General features: G+C 43.8%; 1 protein-coding gene across 4 annotated transcripts in view; it reads left to right on the top strand.

The window, feature by feature from the left end:
- The window catches only part of GAS2L3 (growth arrest specific 2 like 3), a 39,967-nt gene extending 18,512 nt beyond the window's left edge, over positions 1-21,455 (top strand). For all 4 annotated transcript variants that reach the window (XM_060195633.1, XM_060195632.1, XM_060195634.1 and 1 more), the window contains exons 4-9: positions 435-550; positions 3,563-3,704; positions 6,821-6,884; positions 7,030-7,168; positions 14,517-14,624; positions 16,686-21,455. In XM_060195633.1, coding sequence (XP_060051616.1) covers positions 435-550; positions 3,563-3,704; positions 6,821-6,884; positions 7,030-7,168; positions 14,517-14,624; positions 16,686-17,933 — 1,817 coding nt within the window. In that variant the 3' untranslated portion in view covers positions 17,934-21,455. The remainder of the gene's footprint in view (positions 1-434; positions 551-3,562; positions 3,705-6,820; positions 6,885-7,029; positions 7,169-14,516; positions 14,625-16,685) is intronic.
- The last annotated feature ends 4,652 nt before the right edge of the window (positions 21,456-26,107 follow it).

Genomic DNA, 26,107 nt, shown 5'->3' on the forward strand with positions numbered 1-26,107 from the left:
CTGAGGTCCTTCTGCTGTCAGGCACCAGGACCCCACACTCCCCTCAGCTCTCCCCTCCCCTCTGCCCCAGAGGGCTTTGCTGTGCTGCAGCACACCATGTCCAGTCCAAGCTTTACTTGGTGTTTTCCCTTCTGGGTCTTGGGCCCTTGTTTCTTAAGTTCCACCTTAGTATTTGTCCTTTTTGTTTGATCTCAGCACCATTCCTTCAAGTTCCATCCGAGATGAGACGAAGGAGTTAGTAATTCTGCAGTGCCACATATCTTTGTTTAATTTGGCATTTGTTGTTTTGACTGTTAAGATTGGATATTCCATCTTATTTATCGCTTAATGCTCCAGCTGTAATCTGAGCACATTGTATTGAATTCTTACTATATTGTTTTGAATTTACTGTTTCTAGAAGGGTACTAACCTTGAAATGTGTGTCAATGTTGAAGGTATTGAAGTTAAGGCAGAAAGATTGTTGGCAGAACTTGATAATGGAGTGCTGTTATGCCAGCTGGTGAATGTCCTTCAAAGCATGGTGAAGACGTGTGACTCTGAAGAGCCAGGGGTAAGTGAGTGTGTGGCCGTGGTGACCTGACTCCACAGCACTTGTTGTTTTGCTGCGAATCCCTCCCTCTTTTCTTGAAGACTTATTTTGTCCTTCATAATATCAAGAGGAGAGAGGGAGACAGCTAGTTTCAGCTGAGAGGGTAGATTGAGTGAAAGAGACAGAGACCAGCATACCACTCTAGTGCCCACAGTACTGGGATTGAACCTGTCACCTGCCACCTGCACTATTTCCTTGAGCTAGAAACATATCTTTTTTTTTTTTTGTTATATTTTAAAATAACTTTATTGAGGGAAATTATGGTTTATAAGACTGTTGTCACATAGGTACAGTTTCTTTTTTCTTTTGTATGCACATTTCCACAAGGTTATATAAACTTTCTTTTTTAATTTTAATTTTTTTAAATTTATTTATTGGATAGAGACAGCCAGAAATTGAGAGGGAAGGATGTGATAGGGAGAGAGACACCTGTAACACTGCTTCATCACTTTCAAAGCTTTCTCCTTTCATGTGCGGACTGGGGGCTTGAACCCTGGTCCTTGCACATTCCAACATGTGCACCACCACCAGACCTATAAACTAGCAACTGTATATGTGATCTTGTGTATTTAATGTTTTTGACTACCTGAAAAAAATGTTCTCACTTTTAAAATACAGATATTAACATTTACCAGGCAGGATTTATTTACAAGAACTCAGAGAGATTGAATGAGATGATATGTAGATGATATTTGTCTCAGTGTCTAGTACACAGCTGTCCAGAGGCTAACCTCTTGAGACTAGTAAGTCGTGCTTTGTTACAGGAGTGCTGAGTGTTGACAAAGGGTGTGTGGCAGAAATTGCTGAGGGATAGTCACCATCCTTTCATCTTCAGGAGATTGCCTGGTCAGGTGATTGGACAAATGTCAGGTAGATAAGTGATGCTTTTAAAGGAGAGATTTTCTCCACTGATCTTGAAGTTATTATTCAAGGTAGATAAGATCTCCTCTGCTTTTAGAAATCGTGATGTTTCCTGAGTTTGGGTTTCAGACACTTATGTGGTGTTGTTGGAAATGTAAAGCAGGGAACAGTGATTGACAAGTACAGCACATGGAAAATAAAGTCCATCTTTTGATACATAACCTAACTCTACTCTCAGGAATTTGTTCTAAAAGCCAATATAGTCATGTGAATGATGGCAAAAAAAAGGAAGGAAGGAAGGAAGGAAGGAAGGAAGGACAACCTTCAAGTTCATCAGTAGATAGGCTGTAAAGAATTAGTAACGGCACTTAAGCAGAGTCGAACATTGTGCATTTAGCTGAAAGGATGGTTTCTAAGGGGTTTCTACTGGGCTGGGCTGGTAGTTCACCTAGATGGCGGCTTGCTCTGCGTGCACATGGCCCAAGTTGGAGCCTGGTCCTACACTGAGGGAGCTTCCTGGCTGGTGTTCTCTCCCTGTGTCTCTGCATCTGTCCTTCCACCTGCACAGGTCAACCTGCAAGCAAAGCCCCATACACAGCATGTATGTCTGTGTAATTGCGTGCATGTGTGTATATATTTACTCATGTTCATGAGGGAGGGGAGGAGAGACCACAGCACTGCTCAGCTCTGCTGTATGGTGGTGCCAGCGACTGAGCCTGTGTCCTCAGAGTCTCAGTCAGGAAGGCCTGGGTGCTTCCCCTGTAGGAGTCTTGTGACCCTGGATGTTTCACCTTTTATCAATATTTACATATTAGTGGGTCAGAGTATCACTGTGGTGTACAGGCTGCCAGGGTCTGGGCTTGGTACGTCATGTGTGCAAGTCTGGCACTCTACCCGCCATGCCACCTGCCCAGGCCTCAGAAGTGTCTACTTTAATGCTGTTGCCTGCTTGAAAAGATGCCTACAACCCGTCCACTGCATATGCCATATGCGAGTGCATATATGCCCCACAGTCAGTTTGCAGGATAGTTTCTGTGACATTCCATGGGTGCATGAGTGTGTGCTTGTTCATACAGATGTTTTGCAATGAGATTTTGTTTGATGCTGCTTTTTATGATTGTACTATTTGATCCTTTTTTTAGCAATTTTTTTTTTAATAATTAGAAAATCCCAGACTCTTTTAATTCTGGAAAGTATTGTGACAGGAAGGATATGCACGGACCTAGCAATAGTGGTTCACTATAGGAGGAAAGAGGAACTGAGGGTAGAGGGGAGAGAAAAACACTCCACTATGCCGTTACATTTTTTTAAATGCTTGAATTAATTATTCAAGTAGAAATTTAAATAGTTGTAGGCATTTGCAAAATTAAAGTCTTGGTCCAAATTGTCAAACTAACAAAAACACAAACCTGTGATTCTGCAAAATTTAAATCATCCATTTTCAAAGAACTTGAATTAAGAATGGTCTGCTACTTCCTGATTTTATAGTCTCCTCAAGAAACTCAAAGCTATTTTTATAATCTTTGGGTAAGGAAGTTAAAATGAGTGTGTGTTGACCTTCAACAGCAGTTAAGTTATGTTTGGATTGAATTGTGTGTGGAGACACATATGACAGAGATGCACTCTGGCGTTATTAGACCGCTGCCTTTTATCTTAGTTAAGAGTCTTGTGGCATTTTGAAAGGAGTTCTACCACTGATTCTGAGTAGGTCATTTTTCCTAGATGTCACTGCTGGAGTAGGCCTAAAGTAAATGCAGTAGCTTTTGAAAGCTGCCATTTCACTGTAATATTTTGTGGATTTTAGTTGCAGTCTCTGAACATTTATTTACTAGTAAACTTAATGTATTCCCGTGTCAGGTGGTGGTGCACCTTCTTAAGTGCACGTTATTACGTACAAGGGCCCAGGTTCAAGCCCCCAGTGCCAGCTGCAGAGGGAAACTTCACATGTGCTGGAGTAGGAGTGCAGGTGTCTCTCTGTCTTTCTCTCCTTCCCCAACCCCTCTTCCCTCTCTGTCCTATCTGTCCTATTAAGTTAAATAAGGAAACTTAATTTTTTCTTAAAAGTTAAAATATCCTTCATGCATATCTAAGAATGATTTTTGGTTTTCCCAGAATTTTCCAATGAGAAGAGTTCCCTGTAAGAAAGATGCCGCGTCGGGCTCATTCTTTGCCAGAGACAACACAGCAAACTTTCTTCACTGGTGCAGGGCCATTGGGGTGGAGGAGACCTACCTCTTTGAGTCTGAAGGCTTAGGTGAGCGTTGTTGCTATTTGTCGTGTTTAATGTTTACCAGTGTATTTTTGTAGGCCTCATTTCTGAATTTTATCTTCATACATGAATTAAAATAAAATCTCATTTTCCAAAAAAAAAAAAATGAATTAAATATGTGAAACAATTAGAGGCAAATTCTAAATAAAAAAATTAAGCTTTTATATTTAGTATTCTTGCATATCTAAAAAGCACTAGTAGTCTTACTTCCTAAATGAATTGACTGTGGGAAGGTTCTGGACTAATACTTCATTACATAGTCTTTTCATCACATATTATCTTGCCAAGCCTGAATTGAAAGTTCTTAAGCTATCTTACTAGAGAAATTACAGACTTGCCAGATGCTTTACATTCGTGATGTTCAGATTACCTTGTAAGTAGCAGTTGCCAGCTTGCTTGTCTCAGTAGATTAATGCTTATGACGTTTCGTTGAGAATAGCCTTATTATTTGGGTTCTTTAATTTGTTTTAATTATGGCTGTTGTGGTGTGCTACGGAGAAGAGAGAGAGGAGGTCCGGAGCGAAGAGGAAACACAAATCTTTATTTGCGCTGGCACCTCAGAGAAGCAGGTTGGGCCACGTGAAGGTAGCGAAAATGGCCGCCTCACGCAGTAACCTTTCCTGTGTCTGAACACCGAAGTGAAACACTGGCAAGAGAGAGAGGTGCGGAAGAAGAAGGGCTTTTATAGGAGTAGCTTTCATGAGAATGGGAAGGGGGAGGAGTAACCATAGCACTCCAGGATAGGATGATAACTCTCGTGAGAATGGGAGTGGGGAGGAGTAACCAGAGCACTCCAGATATCGCAGGGATATAGACAATGCCCTGAGGGCACAACATGGCTGAACAGGCACTCCGAGAATGTCCCAACTCTCACAGGAACTAGCAGTAGCCTGAGGGGACAACATGGCAGATGTGACTGCATCTGCACAATTTCCCAGCATCTCCCCCTTTCCTTTTATCTAATGCCCAGGGCAACAGTGTGTAAAGTCTATGAACTACTCAGGGTCAGTCTATGAAAAACCAGCAACGTGAAGGGAAGGAAGCTGCTGTAAAATTGTCTAAAGTGTCCAAAGGGTAAACCAGCAAGTCCGATAGAAGTCTCAGTCCAAAGTAGGCGACTAGGGGGAGAAATGGCAGGGGATGAAATGCTGCATGAGGAAGGTCAGCCTCTGGAATTCTGCTTTTCTGTAGAGAGTGAGCTGGAACCACCAAAACATGACAGGTCAAAGCAAAAGCAGGAAAGGCAGACAGGCAGTAAAAAAAGTTCTGTCCTTGGAGTCTGCGAATCAGGTTCTTCAGATTGCGTCAGGTGACATCTAGGGTTTCGGGGGGGGGGGGCGGTGTGTGCCACTGTAGTCGTGCCATCTAGTGGGTGATATCAGGGTGTGCAGGGGTCCAGATGGTTTTTTCCGGGATTCCTGTGGAAGAAACACAAACAATCTGCTTCTCGTGGTTAGCAGGGCATCTGATTTGAATGCTTTATAGAAAAAGAGGTTTGGTGCCTTAGCCAGCTGAGTATTGGGGGATGTATCTTTCTTATTCATTTATTATTATTATTTTATATTATTTGTCATGGTAGTCAGCCATTATCTGGAAGGTCCTGGGTGATTCATGGGGAAAAAGAACTTATCTTTTAACAAAGACTCTAAGGTGTAGGGAAGCGGGATCCTCTTTTTTTTTTTTTTTTTTTGGTATTTTGCCTTTTGTTGCCCTAGTTGTTTTATTGTTATAATTATATTGTTGTTGGAGGGGACAACATGGCAGATGTGACTACATTTGCACAATTTCCCAGCAATGGTAAAATCGACAGCAATTGAAACATATTAAATTCCTTTTTATTTAGAGCATCAAAATGAGTTATGTTTAATGTAACATAAACGTAACTAAAAGTCATAATTTTAAAGTGAATACATGTCAGTGGTTTTTCATTTATTCATTGTTATGCGACCGTCACCACTGATCACTCCCAAAACATTTCTGTTAGCCCTTAAAGGAACCTCATGTCTAATAGCAAGCGGCTCCGGTTCTCTTAGTTCATTCTCCACTATGATATTGGAGTTCATATACAAAAGATGCGTTTTTAATTCAGGGAACTAGGACTCAAATTGCCACGTTATATGGTAGTTCTGTCTTTTTTCTCTTGCAGAAATTCCAAGCTGTTTCCACAGTGGCTGTTCAATTTGATATTATGTCTAGCTCGAATAAGGGCTCCTGTTTCTTCATCTCTTTACCAAGTGATGCAGTGGATGGGGTACTGGACTTTTAGGCATGAAGGCCTGAGTTTGATTTCTGGCATCACATTTGCCAGAGGTTCTCTCCCCCACCCCAGTCCCCTTTACATTAACGAAAATAAATATTAAAAATATAGCCACTCTGGTGGGTGCTTACCTCACTGTGGTTTTGATTTGCCTCACCATTAATGATAATAATTTAAAAACCTTACTTTTTGTTGTTGTTGCCAACAGGGTTATCACTGGGACTCAGGACCTGCCCACCATCTCTGGTGTGATTTTTTTCCTTCCTCTTTTCTTTTCTGATAGAAGTGGAAACGGGAGAGAAAGAGAGACACCTGCAACATTACTCCGCCACTCACAAAGTTTCCCCACTTACAGGGGTGGGGACCAGGAACTTGAGCCCAGGTTCTTGTACATGGTGCTGTGTGCTCTACCAGGTGCACCACTGCCCAAAAGGTGAAACGACAATAACAGGGCGGGAGTAGACAGCATGACGGTTATGCAAAGAGACTGTGAGTCCCCAGGTTTAAACCCTCCACCACCACAAGCCAGAGCTAAGCAGTGCTCTGGGGAAAAAAAATAAAGCAAACAATAACAACTACAGTCTTAGTTTTCCTGACTGAGAAGGCTATCCAAATAAAGGCTGGTGGTGGATTTTCAGTCAGCCAGTTGTTACTGTTGCCTTCACTTGCTGGAGGTGACACCATGTAAAGAGAATCATGTCTCCCCAAGTCTCCGGACAAATAAGCCGACTGTCTTTATCATTTTTCCTCTTCTCTCCTCTTCTCTCCTTTTCTTTTCTCTGACTTTTTTCAGGCCAGAAATATATTTTCTTGTTTAACTTTGACCCTACTTTTATCTTTCTAGTTTTGCACAAAGACCCAAGACAGGTGTATCTTTGTCTTCTTGAAATTGGTCGAATTGTGTCAAGGTAGGAATTTCACTATATTTCAGAATGTCAGTATCATAGACATTTTAAACGACTTAAATTTTAGCTGGAAGACCTACTGTGACATTCAGGGAAGTGTTTAAATCAAACTTCTCTTACATGATGACATTTCCTAATTGGTTTTCAGATACGGAGTTGAGCCACCTGTATTAATAAAACTTGAGAAAGAAATTGAGTTAGAAGAAACCTTGCTTAACACTTCTGGACTTGAAGATTCCAGCAGCATCCCAAAATCATGCTGTCAGCATGAAGAACTAGATGAAGCTGTAAGTAATTGCCTCGCTTTCTTCACGATGCCGCCTGAGAATTGGCTGCAGTCACACACTACAGCGCCTCAGAGCTTGCTGCAGTCACACACTACAGCGCCTCAGAGCTTGCTGCAGTCACACACTACAGCGCCTCAGAGCTTGCTGCAGTTACACACTACAGCGCCTCAGAGCTTGCTGCAGTCACACACTACAGCGCCTCAGAGCTTGCTGCAGTTACACACTACAGCGCCTCAGAGCTTGCTGCAGTTACACACTACAGCGCCTCAGAGCTTGCTGCAGTCACACACTACAGCGCCTCAGAGCTTGCTGCAGTCACACACTACAGCTTCTCAGAGCTTGCTGCAGTTACACACTACAGCGCCTCAGAGCTTGCTGCAGTTACACACCACAGCTTCTCAGAGCTTGCTGCAGTCACACACTACAGCGCCTCAGAGCTTGCTGCAGTCACACACTACAGCGCCTCAGAGCTTGCTGCAGTCACACACTACAGCGCCTCAGAGCTTGCTGCAGTCACACACTACAGCGCCTCAGAGCTTGCTGCAGTCACACACTACAGCGCCTCAGAGCTTGCTGCAGTTACACACTACAGCGCCTCAGAGCTTGCTGCAGTCACACACTACAGCGCCTCAGAGCTTGCTGCAGTTACACACTACAGTGCCTCAGAGCTTGCTGCAGTTACACACCACAGCTCCTCAGAGCTTGCTGCAGTTACACACTACAGTGCCTCAGAGCTTGCTGCAGTCACACACTATAGCGCCTCAGAGCTTGCTGCAGTCACACACTACAGCGCCTCAGAGCTTGCTGCAGTTACACACTACAGCGCCTCAGAGCTTGCTGCAGTCACACACTACAGCGCCTCAGAGCTTGCTGCAGTTACACACTACAGTGCCTCAGAGCTTGCTGCAGTTACACACTACAGCGCCTCAGAGCTTGCTGCAGTCACACACTACAGCGCCTCAGAGCTTGCTGCAGTCACACACTATAGCGCCTCAGAGCTTGCTGCAGTCACACACTACAGCGCCTCAGAGCTTGCTGCAGTAACACACTACAACGCCTCAGAGCTTGCTGCAGTCACACACTACAGCGCCTCAGAGCTTGCTGCAGTAACACACTACAACGCCTCAGAGCTTGCTGCAGTCACACACTACAGCGCCTCAGAGCTTGCTGCAGTCACACACTACAGCGCCTCAGTGTTTGCTGCAGTCACACACTACAGCGCCTCAGTGTTTGCTGCAGTTACACACTACAGCTCCTCAGAGCTTGCTGCAGTTACACACTACAGCGCCTCAGAGCTTGCTGCAGTTACACACCACAGCGCCTCAGAGCTTGCTGCAGTTACACACTACAGCGCCTCAGAGCTTGCTGCAGTTACACACTACAGTGCCTCAGAGCTTGCTGCAGTCACACACTATAGCGCCTCAGAGCTTGCTGCAGTTACACACCACAGCTCCTCAGAGCTTGCTGCAGTTACACACTACAGCGCCTCAGAGCTTGCTGCAGTTACACACTACAGTGCCTCAGAGCTTGCTGCAGTCACACACTATAGCGCCTCAGAGCTTGCTGCAGTCACACACTACAGCGCCTCAGAGCTTGCTGCAGTTACACACTACAGTACCTCAGAGCTTGCTGCAGTTACACACTACAGCGCCTCTGAGCTTGCTGCAGTTACACACTACAGTGCCTCAGAGCTTGCTGCAGTAACACACTACAGTGCCTCAGAGCTTGCTGCCTCGTGATGCATCCCGTGAGTACCCATTCATTGGGGAAACTGATGATCCTTCCTAGCCGACTGAATCCACGTGGATCCCAGTCACTTTCAAAACCAGCAACAAGCAGCTCCTGACAGCTTTCAACCTGACGCTGTTGACTGGCAAACGCTAGAAGAAGAAGAAGAGCTTCATGCAGTTACACACTACAGCGCCTCAGAGCTTGCTGCAGTCACACACTACAGCGCCTCAGAGCTTGCTGCAGTCACACACTACAGCGCCTCCGTGTTTGCTGCAGTCACACACTACAGCGCCTCAGAGCTTGCTGCAGTCACACACTACAGCGCCTCAGAGCTTGCTGCAGTCACACACTACAGTGCCTCAGAGCTTGCTGCAGTCACACACTACAGCGCCTCAGAGCTTGCTGCAGTTACACATTACAGTGCCTCAGAGCTTGCTGCAGTCACACACTACAACGCCTCAGAGCTTGCTGCAGTCACACACTACAGCGCCTCCGTGTTTGCTGCAGTCACACACTACAGCGCCTCAGAGCTTGCTGCAGTCACACACTACAGCGCCTCAGAGCTTGCTGCAGTCACACACTACAGCGCCTCAGAGCTTGCTGCAGTCACACACTACAGCGCCTCAGAGCTTGCTGCAGTCACACACTACAGCGCCTCAGAGCTTGCTGCAGTTACACACTACAGTGCCTCAGAGCTTGCTGCAGTCACACACTACAGCACCTCAGAGCTTGCTGCAGTTACACACTACAGCGCCTCAGAGCTTGCTGCAGTTACACACTACAGCGCCTCAGAGCTTGCTGCAGTTACACACTACAGCTCCTCAGAGCTTGCTGCAGTTACACACTACAGTGCCTCAGAGCTTGCTGCAGTTACACACTACAGCGCCTCAGAGCTTGCTGCAGTCACACACTACAGCGCCTCAGAGCTTGCTGCAGTCACACACTACAGCGCCTCAGAGCTTGCTGCAGTCACACACTACAGCGCCTCAGAGCTTGCTGCAGTCACACACTATAGCGCCTCAGAGCTTGCTGCAGTCACACACTATAGCGCCTCAGAGCTTGCTGCAGTAACACACTACAACGCCTCAGAGCTTGCTGCAGTCACACACTACAGCGCCTCAGAGCTTGCTGCAGTCACACACTACAGCGCCTCAGTGTTTGCTGCAGTCACACACTACAGCGCCTCAGTGTTTGCTGCAGTTACACACTACAGCTCCTCAGAGCTTGCTGCAGTTACACACTACAGCGCCTCAGAGCTTGCTGCAGTTACACACCACAGCTCCTCAGAGCTTGCTGCAGTTACACACTACAGCGCCTCAGAGCTTGCTGCAGTTACACACTACAGTGCCTCAGAGCTTGCTGCAGTCACACACTATAGCGCCTCAGAGCTTGCTGCAGTCACACACTACAGCGCCTCAGAGCTTGCTGCAGTCACACACTACAGCACCTCAGAGCTTGCTGCAGTTACACACTACAGCGCCTCTGAGCTTGCTGCAGTTACACACTACAGTGCCTCAGAGCTTGCTGCAGTAACACACTACAGTGCCTCAGAGCTTGCTGCCTCGTGATGCATCCCGTGAGTACCCATTCATTGGGGAAACTGATGATCCTTCCTAGCCGACTGAATCCATGTGGATCCCAGTCACTTTCAAAACCAGCAACAAGCAGCTCCTGACAGCTTTCAACCTGACGCTGTTGACTGGCAAACGCTAGAAGAAGAAGAAGAGCTTCATGCAGTTACACACTACAGCGCCTCAGAGCTTGCTGCAGTTACACACTACAGCGCCTCAAGAGCTTGCTGCAGTTACACACTACAGCGCCTCTGAGCTTGCTGCAGTCACACACTACAGCGCCTCAGAGCTTGCTGCAGTTACACACTACAGCGCCTCAGAGCTTGCTGCAGTCACACACTACAGCGCCTCAGAGCTTGCTACAGTTACATACTACAGCACCTCAGAGCTTGCTGCAGTCACACACTACAGCGCCTCAGAGCTTGCTACAGTTACATACTACAGCACCTCAGAGCTTGCTGCACTAACACACCACAGTGCCTCAGAACTTGCTGCAGGCTATCCTATGTTTAAAAGAAAACGTTTCTTATTCAGAATATGCACCAACAACAACTTCCACTCCTTCCTCAGTTCACATGACTTGTTTTTTAAAATTTTTTATTTATAAAAAGGAAAAAATTGGCAAAACCATAGGATAAAAGGGGTACAACTTTGCACAGTTCCCACCACCAGAACTCCATTTCCCATCCCCTCCCCTGATAGCTTTCCTATTCTTTTTTTAAAATTTCTTTATTGGTGAATTAATGTTTTATATTAAACAGTAAATACAATAGTTTGTACATGTATAACATTTCCCAGTTTTCCATATAACAATACAACCCACACTAGGTCCTCTGTCATCTTTCTTGGACCTGTATTCTCCCCACCCACCCACCCCGAAGTCTTTGACTTTGGTGCAATACGCCAATTCCAGTTCAGGTTCTACTTGTGTTTGCTCTTCTGATCTTATTTTTCAACTTCTGCCTGAGAGTGAGATCATCCCATATTCATCGTCTGTTTCTGACTTATTTCACTTCACATGAATTTTTAAAGGTCCATCCAAGATCGGCTGAAACCGATGAAGTCACCATTTTTTACAGCTGAGTAGTATTCCATTGTGTATATATACCATAACTTGCTCAGCCACTCATCTGTTGTTGGACACCTGGGTTGCTTCTAGGTTTTGGCTATTACAAATTGTGCTGCCAAGAACATATGTGTACACAGATCTTTTTGGATGGATGTGTTGGGTTCCTTAGGATCTATCCCCAGGAGAGGAATTGCAGGATCATAGGGTAGGTCCATTTCTAGCCTTCTGAGAGTTCTCCAGACTGTTCTCCACAGAGGTTGGGCCCATTTACATTCCCACCAGCAGTGCAGGAGGGTTCCTTTGACCCCACACCCTCTCCAGCATTTGCTGCTATTACGTTTTCTGATGTGTGACATTCTCACAGGAGTGAGTGGTATCTCATTGTTGCCTTTATTTACATTTCTCTGACAATCAGAGACTTGGAGCATTTTTTCATGTGTTTCTCGGCCTTTTGGATCTCTTCTGTGGTGAATATTCTGTCCATGTCCTCCCCCCATTTTTGGATGGGGTTATTTGTTGTCTTGTTGTTGAGTTTGGCAAGCTCTTTATATATGTTGGTTATTAAACTCTTATCTGATGTATGGCATATAATGATCTTCTCCCATTCTGTGAGGAGGTATCTTGGTTTGGGTAGTAGTTTCTTTTGCTGTGCAGAAGCTTTTTTATTTGATGTAGTCCCATAGGTTTATGCTTGTCTTAGTCATCTTTGTAATTGAATTCATTTCATTGAAGATGTCTTTAAAATTTGTGCAGAAAAGAGTTCTGCCACTATTTTCCTCTAAGTATCTATTAGTTTCTGGTCTAACATCCAAGTCCTTGATCCACTTGGAATTTAATTTTGTTTTTGGTGAAATATAGTGGTTCAGTTTCATTCTTCTGCATGTTTCAACCATTTTTTTATATTTATTTTATTTATTCCCTTTTGTTGCCCTTGTTGTTTTATTGTTGTAGTTATTATTGTTGTTGTCGTTGTTGGATAGGACAGAGAGAAATGGAGAGAGGAGGGGAAGACAGAGAGGAGGAGAGAAAGATAGACACCTGCAGACCTGCTTCACCGCCTGTGAAGTGACTCCCCTGCAGGTGGGGAGCCGGGGTTCGAACCGGGATCCTTATGCCGGTCCTTGTGCTTTGCGCCACCTGCGCTTAACCCGCTACGCTACAGCCCGACTCCCTGTTTCAACCATTTTTACCAACACCATTTGTTGAGGAGACTCTGCTTTCCCCATTTAATAGTCTGGGCACCTTTGTCAAAGATTAGATGTCCATAGGTGTGGAGGAGCTTTCCTGTTCTTTATCCCTCAGGGAGTATGGACCCAAGGTCATAATGGGGTACAGAAGGTGGAAGGTCTGGCTTCTGTAATTGCTTCCCTGCTGGACACCGGCGTTGGCAGGTGGATCCACACTCCCAGCCTGCCTCTCTCTTTCCCTAGTGGGGCAGGGCTCTGGGGAAGCAGGGCTCCAGGACACATTGGTAGAGTCCTCAGTCCAGGGAAGTCTGGTTGGCATCATGTTAGCATCTGGAACCTGGTGGCTGAAAAGAGAGTTAACATACAAAGCCAAACAAATTGTTGACCAATCTTGGATCTAAAGGCTGGAATAGTGCAGATGAAGTAAGTGTTGGGGGTCCTCCATTTTGTAGGTAGCTAGTAGGCATATTTTAGTTATATTCCAAAGGGCCTTTGGCTATACTAGTTTTTTTTTTCTCTGAGCCTGAAATCTGATTTGCAGGTAGATCCAAGTTCTTGTCTGGGGAAGTGATGTCATGGCTGGAAAAGGAACAGAAAGCTGGATCAGGGAAGAGAGTAGCTCCCTAATATGGGGAGGCGTATAAATATAGTGTGTTTTTTTCAACTGCGATCAGGGTTATTGCTGGAGCTTACACCTGCATGTGCATCCACTGATCCTGGCAGCCATTTTCCCCCTCCCCCCTTTTACTTGACAAGGCAGAGGAAATTGAGAGGGGCAAAGACAGAGAGGGAGAGACAGAGACACACCTGCCACACTTGCTTCACTACTCATGAAGCTTTGCTCCTGCAGGCGAGGACTGGGGGCTTGAACCCGGCTCTTGCACCTGGTAACATTGGCATTCAACCCCGTGGGCCACCCCTGACTTCAGTATTTTAATTAGCGGAGCAGTATTCCATTGTGTGTATGTACCACAACTTTCTCAGCCACTCAGCTGTCATCAGGCATCTGGATGACTTCCAGGTTTGAGCTATTATGAGTTGTGCCTCAGTGAACATAAACGCACAGAGATCTCCCTGGATGGTGTTTCGCTTCCTTTAGATAATTCTACAGGAGAGGAATTGCCAGAGGTTCTGAGGAATCACCAGACTGTTTTCTTTTCTTTTCTTTTTAATATCTCCTTTATTTATCATTGAGAGGAATAGGAGGATAGAGAGAGAGAGAGAGAGAGAGAGAGAGAGAGAACCAGACATCACTCTGGTACATGTGCTGCCAGCTATGGAACTCAGGACCTCATGCTTGAGAGTCCAGTGCCTTATCCCTGCGCCACCTCCTGGACCACTCACCAGGCTGCTTTCCAATGGCATTGAGCCCATTGACATTCCTACCAATAGTGCAGAAATGGTTTTCTTTCCCTGCATCCTCTTCAACACTTGTTCCTGTCTTTCCTGGTGCATGACATTCTCACAGATGTAAAGTGATGTCTCGTTATAGTCTTTATTTGCATTTTTGATAATGACTTTGAACATTTTTTTTTCATGTCTGTTGGCCCTCAGGATCTTTTCTTTGGTGAAGATTCTGTGTCCTTTCCCCATTTTTTAGTGGGGGTAGATTTTCTCCTTCTCTTTCTCCTTCTTTTTCAAACCATTATCCCCTAATAAAAGTATTTTGGGGGAAAATTGATGTCCTTGAGTTTTGATATCCTCAAGTGTCAGATAGTCTCATACTTTGACATTTAACACAGTAATTCTTGGGACAAGCATTAAATGCTGTTCCTTGTTTTTGATCCCAGGTTAAGCATATTGCTGAAGACCCTCCTTGCAGTTGTTCTCATCGGTTTTCCATTGAGTACTTATCTGAGGGAAGGTACCGACTGGGGGATAAGATACTCTTCATAAGGGTAAGTGCAGCGTTTACTCCTGTTTCTCACGTGCTGCTACTTTACCAGCCTGCTCTGCTCTCCTTTGTGTCTCTGTAAGACCTGGGCCCACGAAGCTATCTCAGCTCTGGAGCACAGAACTGGCACAGGACCCGAGGCCCCAGGTTCAGTCCACACTATTTGCATATGCCAGGCCTGAACAATGTTCTGGTCTCTCTCTCAAATAGAGGAGTGAAAAATCTTAAAATATTACTAAAGAATTAAATAGAAGTTTTACTAGTGCCTATTCTGGAAAATCTGGAATGCTTTTGTTTTCATGAGTATATGAGTTTAGTAGACAGTTTTAATACAGCAAACAACTAGTTTATAGGGTAGATAAAAATATTTGCATGTTGAATATAGTTGGGAATTTTTACATACCTCAGCTAACCTATTTTAAGTTTCAGATTTTCTAAAAGGCAATCATTTTCCACCACAAAAATAAAAGGCAGGGGCCAAGTGGTAGCATACACAGTTGATGCACCTGCTTCAATGCTCAAGGACCTGGTTCAAGCCCCAGGTCCCCACCTGCATGGGTGGGGTGGAGGGGAGCTTCATGAGGTCCTGAGTTCCATACCTGGCAGCACATGTACCAGAGTGATGTCTGGTTCTCTCTCTCTCCTCCTATTCCTCTCAATGATAAATAAAGGAAATATTAAAAAGAAAAGAAAAGAAAACAGCCTGGTGATTCCTTAGAACCTCTGGCAATTCCTCTCCTGGAGGGGAGCTTCACGAGTGGTGAAACAGGGCTGCAGATGTCTCTTTTTCCCTCTCTACCTCCTCCTTGCCTGTCAGTTTCTCTCTTTTCTGCTTAAATAAAAGAAAAATTAAAGTGGTCCAGGAGATGGCACAGTACATAAAACAATGGACTCCCAAGCAGGAGGTCCAGAGTTCAGTCCCTGGCAGTGCATGTACCAAAGTGATGTCTGGTTCTTCTCTCCTCCTATCTTTCTCCTTAATAAATTTAGAAAAAATGACACACAATATATTTAATAAATTAGCTTTTTAAAAATATGTTTTTTTGGATTGAGACAGAGAAATTGAGAGGGGAGGGGTGAAAGAGTCTTAGCTATAGTGTACAGGGCAGCCTCACTGTCGTGCAGACGCGCCTGTTGACTGGATGGACCAGGTGTGCTCGGGCTGACATGGCTGCAGGCATGGTGTTGAGTGGGCAAGTTTGAGCTACTCTGCTGTTTTTTTTTTGTTTGTTTTGTTTTTTATCTTGACTGCATTTGAGTTGGGATGACCCTGGTGCATTTGAGGCCAGGCCACTGTGTGATTCCGGATACTTTCCTGAATCCATCCTTTCTTCCTTTCTTCCTTTCTTCTTTCTTTCTTTCTTTCTTTCTTTCTTTCTTTCTTTCTTTCTTTCTTTCTTTCTTTCTTTTCTCTCTGAGCACTGATCAGTTCTGTCTCATGGTCGTGTGGGGGATTGAACCTGGGACTTCGGAGCCTTAGGCATGAGAGTCTCTTTGCATAACCATTATGTTATCTACTCCTGCCCTTTTTCTGAATCTTTCCAAATCATACTTTTCTCATTTGCAGACAACTGGTAATAAATTATATCAGTTTCTGAAAGATTGACATTGTTTAGCATGTATAATTTGTTAAGTTGTGAAATGCAAGTTTCAGTTATTTTTCTTTTTCATAATCATTTTTTTTTCTGTAATTCTCTTTTCTCTTTTTTTTCTTGTCACCATCATCTCTTTCCTTCAGTATTTGCCACCTTACTGAATGATCTTGCCTTTGCAAATTTAACATATCAATGACTTGGTGGTCAAGATGCAAGTTGCATATAAGCATCTTTCTTACAGGTTGGAGGACTCTGTTGTTAGTGACATGTTGGATATGAATTAGATATATTCTTTTAATAATACAAGAAGGCGATTGTCAGTTTATAGGGAGGTGGTTGGTATTTACTCCAAATTTCAAAGGCCATGACATTGCAGATTGTACCTACTACCCTTACATCTTTTAAAATGTTTACCGTGCTCAGTGTTATTGTTTATCTTAAATCTTTATTTCACTTTCTTCCGGGGAAAGATGCTCCATGGAAAACATGTCATGGTTCGTGTTGGTGGCGGCTGGGATACTCTACAAGGATTTCTGCTTAAATATGACCCTTGCCGGATTTTACAGTTTGCTACACTGGAACAAAAAATCCTAGCATTTCAAAAAGGCATTTCTAGCGAGAGTGTCCCTGATTCTCCCACTAGAACACCTCAGCCTCCTGAAATGAATCCTCTGTCAGCAGTCCACATGCTTCAGAAGCAGCCACCCAGGCCTGGCACCCCAATCGGCATCTTAAAGAGGAAAGAAAAGCAGGTGAGTCCTGCAGGCTGGCGGCTGCCTACATCTGCTTGTCAAGGAGTCACTCCTCGCTCCGTGTCAGCCCGCTCTAAGTTGCCGGCCTCCTCGTCAGCGTCTTCTCGTCATACACACACTCCTTCCAGAAGCTTAAGGGAGAAGCCACAGGCTCCTTCAAATGGTGCGTCCCCCCAACTTGTTTCTTTAGATCGGATAGGGAAAAGCACTGCTTCACCAGCTTTGTCCAGAAGGGCGCCGTATGTCTCTGCATCCTTGAGAAAATGTGCCGTATCTCCCAGTGCTCCCACCAACAAGTGTATCACCTCACAGAATGCACGGGGTGTGCCTGTGTCTGGGAAGACAGTCTCTTCCACATCAGCACACATCAGTTTATCATCAAAGTCTCCAAAGCTGCCCAAAGCAGCTACACACACACGGCCTCAACCTTCCCCTCCTGTCCAGTCTCCTGCAAAGGTGACAAAATCCAGCGTCAGGAGCACTGCAGCAGGCCCAGCATCACAGTCTCAGCCGTCTGGTAGAGCCCTGCGAGCAGAGGCCACACCGCTGCAGAAGTGTAAGTCAGCCTTGCCCCTGAACCAGCCATTCTCTGCAGTGAAAGCTGCACAGGAGTCAGAAGGCAAGAACATGGTTTCAGCTGCCCAACAGCAGTCTCCAGGCCGGAGCACAGCCAAGAAGACAGGGCCCGCCTCCTCAAGGCCTCCTGGACGCACCCCCCTGTCTGTCATGAGTCTGCCCCAGTCTTCTTCCAAAACACAAGCTGCACTGAAGGCAGCACCCACTGCCACCAAGGGCCCCTGTGCGTCTAGAGGACCTCCCCAAAGTGCCAGAGCCCCCGCTCCAGCCAGGAAGCCACCCTCCTCTGGGAAGGGAGTGGGCAGTGATGACAAAAAGCCTACTGCAAAGAAAAAAGATGACGATGACCGTTATTTTGTTATGACTGGAAGTAAGAAACCTAGAAAATAAATGTTAACTGTCATTTTAAGGACATAGAGAAAGGAAGAGTGAATGGGCTGACTTCACACCTTACAGCCTTTTCCTGCGTGTGTGTCCAGGTAGATGTACATACCAAGATGGGACATGGAGGTTGGGGCAAGGAGAGGTCTCGTCAGAAATGTGCCTGTCGGGAGTCGGGCAAGGACCTGGGTAAGGATCCTGGTTCGAGCCCCGGCTCCCCACCTGCAGGGGTGTCACTTCTCAAGTGGTGAAGCAGGTCTGCAGATGTTTATCTTTCTTTCCTCCTGTCTGTCTTCTCCTCCTCTCTCCATTTCTCTCTGTCCTGTCCAACAATGACGACATCAGTAACAACGACAATAATAACACTACAAAGGCTATACCTATAGTCGCTGCATTTTAAAATATATGTTAATCAAGGAAGCTATTTGCATGTTAATGTGACAGTGGTGCCCGCACTATAATCATGTCCTTTAGTGACAGAGAAGCAGTCATGGCACTGGCCTTTCAAAGGCACCTAACTACCTTCCTGACCAGGACTGCCTGATGTAGCCATGGGAGTTTGTGTGGCTGCCACTCTGGTTTTGGTGGGACTCTTATTGAAACACCGTGTGTTGTCCTGTCAGGTCATGCCATGCCATGTCACGTTTTAGACAGAGGCAGAGAGAGAGAAGCCAACAGCACCAAAGTTCCCTTGTGTGTGGGAAGGCTGGGCTCCAGCCTGAGTTGTGCATGTTAGCAAAGCAACGCACTATCCCAGTGAGCTATTTTGCTGGCCTACTTAAAACTGTTTTAACCTTTCTAAAGCAAAAGGTGCCGATTTTTTAACCAGATTATATCACCAGTGTAATATTTTGTTACTGACATATTTTGGCAAAAAATAAGATAATTAATACATTGAAGTATAAGATGAAATTTGGTTTAAAATGATTTTCTTATATTACTTATAAGAATTTATACTCTGTATTTTACATGGATGTTGTGCAATGTGACCGGGAAAACCAGTATAGGAGCCTTTAGCCCTAAATTTTTTAATAACACAGCTTTATATTGGCACGCAGATTTAAATAATGTGTGTTAACATCAGGGTATTTTTAAGTAATCTTATGATAAGGTAATATCAAAGAACTTTTAGAGTGGTGCTATATAAAAATTCTATCATGTCATTTTTCTTTAGGTAGCAAAATACCAATTTTAGATTCTTCCAGTTTTATTAATTTTCTTTAATAATGTTCTGCTGCCTTCAGTTTTCCAATGACAAGTGGACAGTATTCATCTAGCTTTTTCTGTCCTGTAAGTATCATTTAATAACTGTTTATACTTTGTTTTTTAAAGACTGTGCCTATTTAAAATTATTAATGTACTTTCAGAGGTTTTCAGGATATGTAATAACTTCGTAGTGTTATTATCACTGGTCACTAATTAAATGTTGAGGTGTGTGTTTTTCTATTTTAAACTAAAGTATTTTCTAAAGAAGAATTTTTTACAGATGTATAATCTTAGAATAAGCATCTTAAGTTAATGACTAATATCTATCGGTTATAAAGCAAGAAAACTTTATATGTAGCTTGAGAAATTCTTGTCTGAGGAATACAGTTAAAATCAAATCTATATGCTTCCTAGGTTTTGGAACAACTGATAAAGCAATCTCCTTTAAGATAGGCATCAAATGCTTGGTTTTGTCTTTCTGTCTGTCTATCTGATGTTGAGAAAGGTGATACTACATCATTGAAAAGTGAAGTGACTTCAGGGATACTGGAAGCATTACATTTGTAGTAATCAGGTATATGAATGCAGTTTTCAAAGAAGGCTTTTACCACAAGAAGTTTACCCCCTTGTAAGGTCAAACAGTACTTCCCTATCAGTAATTTTTAGAACTAATAGAAAAAAAGTGAATCCAAATTGATTTTAAAATATGTGAACAGTAACTTTTATATTGAGAGCAATAAGGAATTCTGCAGTTCTGTAGGCATCTGGAATAGATTTCAAGAATTAAAAAAATTGGAAGTTAATATATAAAGTAATCTATCCATCACTAGGTACTTTCTTCATTTACATTTATGTTTAATAAATGTTTACTTATGTATAGCCTACCCTTTCAAAATAAAGTTCTTGTTTAAATGGTGACTCAAAGAAACTTTATTGAAATATATTTTGAAGTGCTTTTAAGGACTAGTATTTCTAATCATTTTTATAATTTAAATAAAACTTTTACATTGTTAAGGTTGATAATAGTACAAGATTTTCATGTATTAAGTATTAAACACTGAACATATATACCAAATTCTCTATTTGCTTCTTTGTGTATTCCAGATATGTTCTAGTTCATGCAAGAAATTTCCTATATGAAACATTCATACTTTGAGAATGGTATTTTTTGCATACTTATATTTGTAGAACTTATTCCACTGCTAGTGATCAGTAACAGTGCTTGTTGATGTTTATTTTATTTTATTTTTTTTTTACCAGAGTACTGATCAGCTCTGGCTTATGGTGGCCTGGGACCTTAGAGTCTGTTTGCGTAACCATCATGCTGTCTGCTGCCATTCCCTTGTTGATGTTTATTAACAGTATTTGTCCCCCAAGTGGCTGTTTCTGATGCAACTTTGTCCTGGACTCATATTTAATAATCTCTAAGATTATGAAAATATCCATCAGTTGTTAAAACAGAATTCTGTAGGTCATGCAGTACTCTTTACACAGAAAGGTAAGATTTTTCTGTTTCTATAATGGGTTTAATTTTACATTTCAATGGTAAGAATATTTTTAAAATATATAGTTTTCCCCATACTCATTATCAGACAGCTATAAAAGCTATCAATTAAATATGTATTTGTTGGTATGCTTCTAAATTCTGCTTCTAAGACTCCTTCTGTTGCATTGCTTGAGATGTGGTCTGTTTACATCATCACTGTTTTACCTGGGTCCCGCCCTGCCTGCAGGGTGTTGGTTTAATCCCCACTGGTTAGATGGAAGCTTTCTATGTTCTGTTCGTGCTTTTTTTTGCTCCACCCCCTCTCCTTGTCATTTCCTTTCCCTTGTCACTTCCGGTGAAGAGATGCATAAAAGGCGATGTATCTGATTAATAAACAAGATACTGCTTCCCAGCTCAGCCATGAGTCCCTAGTCGTCTCTCTACTGCCCGTGAAGCTAGCCCAGCCTGGCATATATTCTTTATGATGCTTATAAATCCCAGAAAAAAAACACCATCTTGATATAAAGCTCATTCTGCAAGCCAGTTGTGAATGTAAAAATTTTAAACTTAAATTCATTTTGTGAAACTTGGGAGAATGCTAGATAAACATTTCCCAGTAAAATTGAAAATATTAAGTCACTATCTGTTTAAAATACTTTGCTATAATTATACTAATTTTCTTGTAGAAAAACACAATCAAACTTTATGTCTGATTTTAATTTTTGCAAAGATTTCTCTTTGAGAACATCACTTGCTGCATATCACTAGTGTTGGCATAACTGTGTCACCATTAAAATGATGTAAATGCTAATTTATATTAAAATAAGTCTGTATAGTGATGGAAGTGTTTTTGAACTACTGTTGTATAGTGTATTAATGCCTCACATCCTGACGTTCTGCGCCTAGCCACCCACACATCCTGCATGCAGCACAAGCCCCCGATATGGTGTGTAGGCACATGGGAGCTTGTTATCTAGTGCAACTAGCCTCTTGTGATTAGACCTTGAGGGTTTATATCATGTATCTTATTTAATAGGTCACCTTTCTTGAATTGCTTTCTGTAAACTGTCTCACAACATGTGTTGGTGTTGACAAATAGAATAAGTTAAAATAACAGAATAAATTGATGTTGGGTGTTGGGGTCATGTAGTGGTCAGATGTGGCCATATTGAAACACATATGAACTTACCATCACTGTTAATACCTGCTAAGTTATGGGAGAAAGAGGGGTAAGAATGGCATGGCATTCACAAATAGTGAGTTTTATCTTACATATTCATCTTGTGTAGCCGGGATATCACAGGTGTGTTTCACCACTGCCATACTTGCTGTTCTCATCCATATAGACAAGGAGAGATATAAGAGCCTGGGACCTTCCCCAGTGTTGTAGTACTCCCAGGTGGTGCTGGGATTTGAACCTGAGCTGTGCACGTACCAAGGCATGCATGCCAACCAGTAAGCTATTGTTGACACCAAAGCATGGGTCTATTATATAGCACTTTGCAACTCACAAGGCATTATTCATCCTATTAACTTCTAGTCTGGATATTATTTTCATTATTATATAATTAATTATAATCTAAACACCACAGTGACAGGAATTATAGGAGCCATGATAGCGCAGTGTGTTAGAACACATAAATTCCATGTCTGAAGCCCCAGAAGTCCAAGATTCAGTTCTTGGCATAACTGGTGCTCCTAACAGTGTTCTTGTCTGTCTGTCTCTCATAAGCATAAATCTTCTAAAAAAATTTATACACAGTCATCTGGGAGGTGGCATAGTGGATAAAGCATTGGACTCTCAAGAAGTCTTGAGTTCAATCCCAGGCAGCACATGTACCAGAGTGATGCCTGGTTCTTTCTCTCTCCCCTATATTTCTCATGAATAAATACATAAATTCTTTTAAAATAAATACATTTCATATATATAAGAAGACAGGGATTGCATCTCTATCACTATATTAAACAAAGTCTTAAACCAATGTCTGGTACATAGTTGACATTGTAATATTTTTTAGTAAGTAAATGAATGAACTCTCTAAAGGTGAGAAAAATGAGTTACTAAAAAAATACCTAAGATTGACTAGTTGAAATGTATATGAAGATATTATTACACCCTGCTTTTTCCTTCTGAGACAAATCTCATTTTGTTTTTGAATTCTCCTTTAAGTATTCTGTACTTGAGTATATTTAGCAATTAATGCATCCCTGTGGCCTTGCCTTACTATTTATAAACTATTTACTTGTGCTTAAAGCACTATTCTTAGAATAATGAATTATTGCATTCAATCCACAGGGTAATTTAGTGAAGTAGAGGTGTTCTATAAATATCTGCTGGAGAAATGAATGAGAATAAGGTAGACTAGCATAAAATACTCAGATACTACTAGTTATTAAAACAAAATTAAATATGCAGTGGAAATGGAAGTGGTGTGGATGTGAGGACAATCTGTCACCCCACTGACAGCTAGGCGGGTGTCCCCGTCCCCCCTCACTGCTCCATGTGCGTCGCTCCCAGAGCTGCACGCTTGGTGGAAGAGGGTGGCCTTCCTGAATCGGTTGAGGGTATACGAGTAGCTGCGCTCCTCTGCTAGAACCCACAGACAGGCTCTCAGGGAAGTAGAGATGGTAGAAGATACTTCTGTAGGTGGTCCTTTACGTTTTAAAAATGTCCACCTACAGGGGGCAACTATCTCCCTCTCTGATCTCTGTTTCTTTCCCTGTGTCAAATAAATACTTTTTTAAGTTAAAACTAAATTGTCTTCTGCATGAGTAGGTCTTATATCTCTCCAAAAGGAATAAATGAATGTAAGTGTCTCACAGAATTAGAACTGTTGTATCATACAGACTTGTTGAGTAATTCACTGCCATGGTAGATGCTCAGAAACTTGGAAATAACTGTGCTTGGCCAAGTGGGTATATATTGGAAGACAAGTGACATTCAAATTTTAATTCTAATCATTGAGGCAACATAAAGGAAACATTTGAACAATGATTTGCAGTAGTTCCTATTTACTTGAAACCTCAGCAAAACTGAATTTTGGAGGTCATAGTCTCATATCCCGTATTTAAAAGAGAAAAAAAAAAAGCACTGCTGAGAATGTCTTTGAAATCAGTGAGACTCAAAGGGCAACTTAGAAAGGAGTAAACAGTCAGGCCGTGAGAGACTGGTGCAGGCTGTGTCTCTGAGTCTTCTTACCCGCTGAAAGGAGTGAACAGTCGGGCCGTGAGAGACTGGTGCAGGCTGTGTCTCTGAGTCTTCTTACCCGCTGAAAGGAGTAAACAGTCGGGCTGTGAGAGACTGGTGCAGGCTGTGTCTCTGAGTCTTCTTACCCGCTGAAAGGAGTAAACAGTCGGGCTGTGAGAGACTGGTGCAGGCTGTGTCTCTGGAGTCTTCTTACCCGCTGAAAGGAGTGAACAGTCGGGCCGTGAGAGACTGGTGCAGGCTGTGTCTCTGAGTCTTCTTACCCGCTGAAAGGAGTAAACAGTTGGGCCATGAGAGACTGGTGCAGGCTGTGTCTCTGAGTCTTCTTACCTGCCGAAAGGAGTGAACAGTCGGGCCGTGAGAGACTGGTGCAGGCTGTGTCTCTGAGTCTTCTTACCCGCTGAAAGGAGTAAACAGTTGGGCCATGACAGACTGGTGCAGGCTGTGTCTCTGAGTCTTCTTACCCGCTGAAAGGAGTAAACAGTCGGGCCGTGAGAGACTGGTGCAGGCTGTGTCTCTGAGTCTTCTTACCCGCTGAAAGGAGTAAACAGTTGGGCCATGACAGACTGGTGCAGGCTGTGTCTCTGAGTCTTCTTACCCGCTGAAAGGAGTAAACAGTCGGGCCGTGAGAGACTGGTGCAGGCTGTGTCTTTGAGTCTTCTTACCCGCCTCCACTTGGCTCAGTCTCATTCACATCACAGCTCAAGTATCACGGCCCAGCAAGCCTGGGTCAGGTGCCTTCAGCATATGTTCTCTCCAGGTAACATTTTCTTGCTCACTAAATTAAATCTAACACCGATATCCTGTTCTCTGAATTCCTCACCAAACCCAAGAAGGCTTCCTGCTTCACCTGTATCCCCTGTTCCTAACTGGAAAAGGAAAGAAACACCCCCCCTTTATTTTTTGCCTCCAGGCTTATCACTGGGGCTAAGTGCCTGCACTATAAAGCCACTACTCCTGGAGGTCATTTTCCCCTTCCATTTTATTGGACAGAACAAACAGTAATTGAGAGGAGAAGGGAGATAGAAAGGGAGAGAGAAAGACACCTGCAGCCCTGCTTCACCACTTGTGAAGCCTCCCCCTGCAGGTGGGGAGCCGGGGCTTAAACCCAGCCCTTGTGCAGGCCCTTTCTCTTAGTGCGCTGTGTGCTTAACCCGGTGGGCCGCTGCCCAGCCCCAGGAAACGCAGGTCCTTTCTCTTAGTGCGCTGTGTGCTTAACTCGGTGGGCCGCTGCCCAGCCCCAGGAAACGCCCTTTTACTGGTGGGAATCTACATCAGCCTGGGTAACATGAGCTGTTAATTTGATGTCACTGCTGTGAAAGGACTTTTTCCTGGGACGACATCCTGGTAGCGTTTGAAGAAGTCTACGAACATGACCTACTTGGTTGAGAAAAGAGGATGGGAGGAGAGGGTAGGGGAAAGAGTGAAGAGGAAAGTAAGGGGTGTGTGTAGAGGAGAGGGTTCTATTAAAAGAAGCAGGGAAGCAATTACAGAAGCCAGACCTCCCACCTCCTGCACCCACAGTGACCCTGGGTCCAGACTCCCAGAGATCCGGATAAAGAATAGGGACTTGGGGAGGCAGTTAAAGAAACAGAAGCCAGACCTTCCACCTTCTGCATCCCACAGTGACCCTGGGTCCAGACCCCCAGAGATCCGTATAAAGAATAGGGAATTGGGGAAGCAGTTACAGAAGCCAGACCTTCCACCTTCTGCACCCACAGTGACCCTGGGTCCAGACTCCCAGAGATCCGTATAAAGAATAGGGAATTGGGGAGGCAGTTAAAGAAACAGAAGCCAGACCTTCCACCTTCTGCATCCCACAGTGACCCTGGGTCCAGACCCCCAGAGATCCGGATAAAGAATAGGGAATTGGGGAAGCAGTTACAGAAGCCAGACCTTCCACCTTCTGCACCCACAGTGACCCTGGGTCCAGACCCCCAGAGATCCGGATAAAGAATAGGGAATTGGGGAAGCAGTTACAGAAGCCAGACCTTCCACCTTCTGCACCCACAGTGACCCTGGGTCCAGACCCCCAGAGGTCCGGATAAAGAATAGGGACTTGGGGAAGCAGTTAAAGAAACAGAAGCCAGACCTTCCACCTTCTGCACCCACAGTGACCCTGGGTCCAGACTCCCAGAGATCCGTATAAAGAATAGGGAATTGGGGAAGCAGTTACAGAAGCCAGACCTTCCACCTTCTGCACCCACAGTGACTCTGAGTCCAGACTCCCAGAGGGATAAAGAATAGGGAATCTATCAGGGGAGGAGATGGGATACGGATTTCTGG

Source organism: Erinaceus europaeus, chromosome 7 (assembly GCF_950295315.1).
Source record: "Erinaceus europaeus chromosome 7, mEriEur2.1, whole genome shotgun sequence".
NCBI classification, from domain to species: domain Eukaryota; kingdom Metazoa; phylum Chordata; class Mammalia; order Eulipotyphla; family Erinaceidae; genus Erinaceus; species Erinaceus europaeus.